Genomic DNA, 7,824 nt, shown 5'->3' with positions numbered 1-7,824 from the left:
CTTTTTGTGGTCTCGGTCTTGAACTTGAAACGATCTTCCTGCCTCAGTCTCTGGAGTGCTGGGATTATAGGCTGTACCTCCATACCAGGCTGTAACAAATTTTTAAAAATATAAACATTCACTGTATTTTTCAACCATATCTTGTATTCATTTCCCTTTGGGTCTTGTTGCTTTATTTTGTTTTGTTTGAGACTGAGTCTCAATATGTAGTTCAGGCTGGCTGTGAGCTCACTGTGGAGCCCAGGCTGGCCTCAAACATATGACAATCCTCCTGCTTCAGCCTTCCAAGTGCTGACCTCACAGGCATGCGCCACCACGCCTAGGTGGGTCTTGTAAGAGCTACACCTTCAAGACCTCTTTCAGGAAAGAGTTCAAGTCATCACATTACGGTGATCCGTGAGTGCCCACGTTTACAGCAGCACAACTCACAATAGCTAAACCTTGGAAGCTGCCTATATGCGCACCAAGGGATGAATGGATAAAGAAAACGTGGTGTTTACACATCACGGAGCGCTACTCCGCCATAAAGAAGGGACAACTTGAGTCACTGTGGGAAAATGCATGCACCTTGAAGTCCTGACGTTCCGTGAAGTAAATCAGACACACAAGCGTAAACAGCACGTGGTTTCTCCTACAGGAAAAAACACAGAGTATCAATAAAGAGCAAAATAAAGGATAGATCCTAGGAAGTAGGGACGTAGATCTTTGTCAAACGCAAAGGCGATCAAGAGAGAGGGGAGAAGCGGAGGGGCGGGAGGAGAAGGAGATGAACCGGCTTTGGGACGCGCACTCCCCACGCGGAAAGGAATCACAGCGCCCTGCACACACGGACTAATACAGAGCAAGGAGCGCGGGATGCAGCTCAGCGGCAGAAGAACCTGCCTGGCAAGCGCAAGGTCCTCGGTTCGATACCCGGTACAAAAAAAAAAAAAAAAAAGAGAGAGAGAAAATAATAACAATAAAGAACTGGAAAAAACAGAACTCCTGCAGGAAGTAAGAAGTCCACATCTCCGGTGATGCTGAAGCCCTGTACTTCTCCGCGCGCCTTTCCTTCAGAGTCCCGCAGCCGCTGAGGGCCGCGTTTGTGCGACCCGGCGCGGTCCTGCCCTGCCCGCTCCGCAGCTGCGGAGACGCGGGAGAAGCGAGGAGGAGAGCGCGGCGGCTCCCTCGGCCCCGAGCTCCAGCCGAGGGACTATAAGACCGCACCTCGGCCCCTCCGATGCTGATCTGGCGGCTCTTGCTTAAGCCTCTTTCCTGGGCCCTTATCGGCCCCCACGCTCACTAGCTGCTTCCTGCCTGGGCTGAGGCTGGTGACTGCCAAGGGGGTACAACGGCAGACGTGGACAGCGCCAGGCCCACTCAGCCCTTGGGACAGCGCACGGTGAGTAACCCAGGTCCTGATCCATCCCGCAATTGTTTTATTGAGCACCTACTATGTACCAGAGGCTGGTGGGTGAGCTGGCTACCGGCCTCACCAGTATGGAGCTAAGAGACTAGCGGGGGAGAAGGAGGTGAGTAGCCTAACCCAACAGCAGGGTCCTGTCCTGCCTGCCCTAGGGCAGGGTCAGCTGCAGTCCCGAGGCCGGGGAAAACTGTCCGGGAGAAAGTGAAACTGGCACTGAGATATCAAGAAGGAGTTTATACCGGTGTGTAGTACACCTGCAATCTCAGTGCTCGGGAGGCTGAGGCAGGAGGATAGCTGTGAGTTAAAGGCCAGCCTGAACTACACAGAGAGTCTCTGTCTCAAAATAAATAAATAAATAAAAATAAATAAAGGGTTAAAAACAAAAGGCAGAGGGAGAGAAGGGTGTTCAGGGCAGAGGAGGCAGCAGGTGCAAAGGCTCTGTGGCCAGAGGGATTGAGACAGGGAAGTTCGAATGGGCTGTGCCCAGGGTGAGGAGGGAGAAGAGCACTCTGGAAGGGTCTGCAAGGGCCTCAAAGTAGAGGAGGCTTGCTTTTATCCCTGGCTGTTCCTTGAATATACCTCAGGACCTTTGCACAAGCCACTACTTCTGTCCACTATGCCCTTTCTCCACATATTTATACAGCTAACTTCCTCACTGTCTGTATTTTTTTTCTTGTTAGTTTGCATGTTTGTTTGTTGAGACAGGGCCTCACTGTGTAGTTCAGCCAGTCCTTGAAATCACTTTGTAGCCCAGGCTGGCCTCTAGCTCATGGTGATCCTCCTGCCTGAGCCTCCCGAGTGCTGGGATTACAGGCGTGTGCCACCACCCCCAGCTCCTCACTGCCTTTAAATCTTTGTTCAGGCTGGGCTTGAGCTCACTTTGTAGCCCAGGCTGGCCTCAAACTTGCAGCAACCTTCCTGCCTCAGCATCCCGAGTGCTGGGATTACAGGCTTGTGCCCCCACACCCAGCCTAAAATGATGCATTCTTAACATGGTCCCCTGGCCATCTATCTATATAGCAATTGTACATATGTAAGGGGCACCCCGTAATGTTGCAGTGAATATATACACCGGTTGTGATCAAATCTGGGTAACTGGCATAACTACTCCCTCAAACGTGTCCATTTCTCTGGGGTGGGAGCATTCAAAAACCTCCTGACTAGCAGGTTAGAAATAATATACAATTAATTGTGGGCAGCCAGAGATTCCTACTGTGCTACAAAGAGCATTACAGGTTACCCCTCCTACCCACCTGTACCCGTTCGCTACCCCTTTCTGTCCTCTGCACCCTTCCCGGGCTCTGCTAATGTTTGTTGTTCTCTCTGCTTCCATGACACTGACTTCTACCTTCCACATGTCAGTGAGGGACGTGTCTTTCTGTGCCTGATGTACTGCACTTCATTTAAAGTTCCTCAGTTCTCTCCATGTTGCTGCAAATGACAGGATTTCACGCTTTTTCGAGACTAATTTTCCCTTGTGCAGATATACAATGTTGTCTTGATCCTTTTATCTGTCCATGGATCCTGTGCTGATTTCACAGCAGAATAAACAGGCAAATGCAGATGTTTCTTCAGGGTGTTGGCTTCATTGCCTTTGGACAAGGACCCAGTAGCAGGGTTGTTGGATTACCTGGAAGTCCTAGCTCTCGCTTTTTGAGGAGCCTCCATGCTGTTTTTTTTTTTTTTTTTTTTTTGTCTTTTTGAGACAGGGTCTCACTATGCAGTTCAGGCTGGCCTTGAGCTCACTTTGTAGCCCAGGCTGGTCTTGAACTCGCAGTGATCCTCCTGCCTCAGCCTCCCGAGTGCTGGTATTGCAGGCGTGCGCCACCACGCCCGGCTCCTCCATGCTGTTTTCCAGAAGGGCTGCAGTAAGTGACGTTCTCACCAGCAGTGGGTGAAAGTTCCGCTTTCTCTGAATCTGCACCAGCATTTGTCTTTATATTTTTGACAGTGATCACTCTCACCAGGGTGCAATGATGTCTCATTGTGGTTTTGATCAGCATTTCCCTGATGATCAGTGACTGGGTGTTTTTTCACGTACTTGCTGACCATTTGTGTATTTCTTTTGAGAAACGTCTATTTAAACACATTTTTTTTGGAGACAGGATCTCACAGTGTAGCCCAGCCTGGCCTCAGACTCTCAGTGATCCTCCTGCCTCAGCCTCCCGAGTACTAAATTGTGGGCGTGGGCCACTGCACGCAGGTACACACTTTTTTTGTTAATAAAGTACGTTATTGATACTTTTTTTGCTGAGTTCCTTACATATCCTGGGTGTAAATCCTGTATCAGATTAGCAGTTCACCAGCATTTTTTCCCATTCTGTAGCTTTTCTCCTCACTGTTGGTTGTTTCCTTTGCAGGGAAGAAGCCTTTTAGCTGGATGTGATCTTATTTATCAATTTTTGGTTTTGCTGCTTGTGCTTTTGGGGTCATATCCAGAAAATCTTTGTCCGTCCCAATGTCCTGAAAGCACTTCCTCAAGAGGCTCCTCTCTGCCCATTCCTCATATTCCTGATTCTCCATGTATGCATTTAAAAAAATTGCTAGGACCGTCCTTCCTTCCTAAAATTTGTATCACCATCGGTGTCATTTCATTTCAGCCTCCAGAGCTTCCGTTCACATTTCCTCTGGTCTGCCGGGCATAGTGGTACACACGTGGAATTGCAGTACTCAAGAGGCTGAGGCAGGAGGATCGCTGTGAGGTCAAGGCCAGCCTGGGCTACAAAGTAAATTCAAGGCCAGCCTGAACTACACAGCAAGAACCTGTCTCAACAAAACAATACAAAACAAAACTGGGCAACCCCTTCGGGACCGCTCCTATCTCAGGAGCTATTCCTATTCCCCATTTCTTTTCTCCAATAAATTTTCCTACTCTTAAAAAAAAAAAGAAGCCACCAAAACCAAAAGCAAAACAAACAAAACCAAACCAAACACTGTTTCTTGTGGTCTGCAGGCCATAAATTAGCTCAGCTTTGATTTCTCTGAAAATGAAATTCTTTCACCTTCATTCCTTAAAGGGTAGTTTCACAGGTTATAAAATTCCACATTGACTTTGTTCTTCCTATAGCAGCTTGGAAATCCTCTTCTGCCATTTCCTGCATCCCCTGCTCTGTGATGCCAGCCCATATGTGTGCGGTCATTGTCCTGTCTCTAACGGGTCATCTTCCCAGGGTGGCCTTGTCTTTGGATTTCAGCAGTTTTACTGTGATGTGATTTGTGAGTGATTTTCTCCTATTTATCTTGCTGGAAGTTTATGGAAATTCTTGGATTTGTAAGTTGATGTCTTTCACTAAATTTAATACATTTGGGGCCTTTATTTCTGTAACTATTTTTCTGTCTCATTTTCTCTTTCTTTCCTGCTGAAATTCTAACCACTATAAGACGGACTGACTTCTATTGCCCTCATAGGTCTCTGAGGATGTATTCACTGTCCTTTATGTTTTTCTTTGTCCTTAAGATGGGAGAATGTCTATTAATCTACAGTATATCTTCAAGTTCATTGACTTCATTTCCAATCTGTGAAACTCATCCAGTGAAATTTCGGTTGTATTTTCCAGCTCTAGAATTTCTGTTGGCACACTTGGCTTCCTTTTCATACTTTTCCGTAGCGTGGAAACTCTCCAGATAGTGGACCCTGGGTTACTTATGCTGTGTACACGTCTGCCCCTGTCACCCGGCTGTGGGTTCCGTGGGGATTTGCTGCGTTAGATTGATCTCCAGTCGCAGATCAGACCGGAGATGGCTGGAGTCTTGGAGGGGATCCCGGGCCCTGGTGAGAAGCAGCCTGTGGCTCTGAGGTGCGATCATCCATCCCTGTTCTAGGAAGATGGATGCTTCCGAGTGCCAGCCGGAGAACGTGTGGCAGCTGTACCCACTGACCATAGCCATCCTGTCCGTGTCCTGTGCTGTCGGCGTGCTGGGCAACGGGCTGGTGCTGTGGATGACCTTTTTCCGGATCACCCGCACTGTCACCACCGTCTGGTTCTCCAACCTGGCCCTGGCTGATTTCGTCGTCTTAGCGTCCCTGCCGATCTCCATACACTACGTGGTGCGGGGCGAGTGGCCCTTCAGTGGATGGGCCTGCAAATTCTACATGGCCTTTCTGGCCCTTAACTTCTTCGTCAGCATCTACCTTCTGGTCCTCATCTCTGTGGACCGCTGCATCCTCGTCTTCTACCCCGTCTGGGCCCGGAACCAGCGCACCGTGAGGCGAGCGAGCTGGCTGGCCGCCGCCGTGTGGCTCCTGGCGGCTGCCGCGTGCTTCCCGTACTTGCGGTTCCGGGACATCATGCCCTCGCACGGATGTAACCACTGCTACTTCAATTTCAGCTTAGAGAAAGGGAGAGCCGGGGATACGAATCCAGCGGCTTCGCAGAGACAGATGGAGGTGATCATCCTTCACTTCCTGCTGGGCTTCCTGGTGCCCGTGGCCATCATTGGGACCTGCACCCACCTCATCCGAACCAGGCTCCGACAGAAGGGTTGGGTCCACACCAGCCGGCCGAAGAGGTTGTTGGTGGTGCTGGTGAGCGCTTTCTTTGCCTTCTGGTTTCCATTTAACGCAGCGCTGCTGGTCCAGTTGAAAGTTGTGATGGCTCCTCACGAACCCTTCTTCCCCAAGCAGATGCTCATCCTCTGGGCCACCTTCTCCTTGGGCTGCCTCAACAGCTGTCTCAACCCCTTCCTCTATGTCTTCATCGGCAGAGATTTCCGGGAAAGGTGCTTCCAGTCTTTGTCTTCTACCTTGGCCAAGGCGTTCGGTGACGAGGGTTTCATCAGTCATATTGTCCCTGAGGTGAAGCCCTCAGGGAATGATGGTTCTGGTCAGGTAGAAGTCACAAATGTCCCTTCTTAGTTTGTGACCCTGGCAAGTCCTGCCTCCTCTTGCAGGAGTTCTCCCTAGCAACTCTCCATCAAAAGCTCTGTAGTAAAGGCATCTAGGTTTCCCACCTTCTTTTATAAGAGGACTTCTTAGCCTGGCATGGTGGTGCACTCCTGTAATCCCAGCACTCGGGAGGCTGAGGCAGGAGGATTGTTGCGAGTTGGAGACCAGCCAGGGCTACAAAGTGAGCTCAAGGCCAGCCTGAACTGCATGGCGAGATCCTGTCTTAAAAAGACCAAAAAAAAAAAAAAAAAAAAAAGGATTTTTTTTTTGTCTTAAACTGGCCGTATGGGTAACCAGAAAAAAATGAACAGAAAGGAAGACAAAGGAAAGACTACATTTCCCAATAGCCTTTGCAAGAAAATGCAACCATGTGACTGCTTTCTGGCCAATAAGCTGTGAGTGAAAGTAATTAATGCAACTTCTTTGAAATGCTTTGAGTGAAAGAGGCCTGCCCTCCACTCTGTTATTTGACTAGATAGTGGATGTGTCAGTTTGGTTTTGCTGTGTAAGAAATATCCCCAAAATTCAGAGGCTTAAAATATAACCTTGCATGATTTTTTTATAGGTCTGGAATTTGGGCTGGGCTGAGCTGAATATGTTTCTGGCCTTGGTTGAGGTCCCCCGTGCCCCTGGGGACCACTGAACAGTTGGTTCGGGGAGAGAGGGCTGGCTTTCAGCCGGGAAACTAGCCTTGGCTTTTCACATAGCCGGAGTCTTTTGAGGTAGTAGCTGGGGAGGGTTTTAAGAGTGAGAGGAGAGCGGGCTGGGGATTTAGCTCAGCAGCACAGCGTCTGCCTGGCAAGCGTGAGGTCGTGAGTTCGATTCCCAGTACAAAAAAAAAAAAAAAAAAAAAAAACAGTGAGAGGAGAAGCGCGAGGCAGAGGCTCACAAGCCCAGCCTAGATCCCGGTGTGAGGGACCCGCTCAGTGGGAAAGCCTGCAAAGTGACAGTGCAAAGGGCACCAGCCCTGGACAGTGTGTGAAGCTGGAGCTGCTTCTGTAATGTGCCATAGCAACCATGGCGGCAGGCCAGGCTGGAAGCCACCGTGTCCCCAGGGAGTGGCCTGCCAGCCCTTCGATGCTCACAGCTAGGCCATGAGGCAGGAGGCCGCAAATGCTCACGTGTTGGAGCCACGGTTAGTTTAGGCCTCTGTGGCAGCAGCTGAGTCTGCCTCTGCCTTAACAACCGTGGCATCAACCTCTGGCTTTTGTGTGCTCCATGACTTTACATTTCCTCCTTGTTGAAGCCAGTTGGAGTTGGGTTTTCTGTTACCTGAAGTCGGAAGCAGCTCTTACGGACGCAAGCAGTGAACACTCCTCTCACCGGAGGAGAATCCTCGTGTCCATGTCTCTGTCACAGAGGAACATTCCCTCAGTTCTAGCTAGAGGCACAAAAATGTCACCCAAGCCAGAAACAATTGCATTACTTGCTCCAGTCCATAAAAACACCCTGGACTTGGGCTCAGAATGCCACCCGTCAGCACCTCCATCCCCACAACTTTGCAAGACGACATCAAATGAGCCAGGCGTGGTGG

The 7,824-nt window shown here is 49.7% G+C and overlaps 1 protein-coding gene across 1 annotated transcript; it reads left to right on the top strand.

Annotated features, from left to right (window-relative positions):
* Window positions 1-5,231: 5,231 nt before the first annotated feature.
* Gpr32 (G protein-coupled receptor 32) lies at window positions 5,232-6,260 on the top strand. Its single transcript, XM_005412970.1, has 2 exons — window positions 5,232-5,930; window positions 6,027-6,260. The coding sequence occupies exons 1-2, from the start codon at window positions 5,232-5,234 to the stop codon at window positions 6,258-6,260; spliced, it is 933 nt and encodes a 310-aa protein (XP_005413027.1).
* The last annotated feature ends 1,564 nt before the right edge of the window (window positions 6,261-7,824 follow it).

Source organism: Chinchilla lanigera, unplaced genomic scaffold (assembly GCF_000276665.1).
Source record: "Chinchilla lanigera isolate Chin_1 unplaced genomic scaffold, ChiLan1.0 scaffold00158, whole genome shotgun sequence".
NCBI lineage: Eukaryota > Metazoa > Chordata > Mammalia > Rodentia > Chinchillidae > Chinchilla > Chinchilla lanigera.
The sequence above is the reverse complement of the archived record's forward strand: the minus strand, read 5'-3'. Positions and strand labels throughout refer to the sequence as shown.

Bases quoted from the DNA above. Each gene is read 5' to 3' on its own strand.
- Gpr32 (XM_005412970.1), top strand. From the start codon at position 5,232: ATGGATGCTTCCGAGTGCCAGCCGGAGAACGTGTGGCAGCTGTACCCA. The intron at 5,931-6,026 runs GTGAGCGCTTTC...TTCTTCCCCAAG, and splicing joins AGAGGTTGTTGGTGGTGCTG to CAGATGCTCATCCTCTGGGC.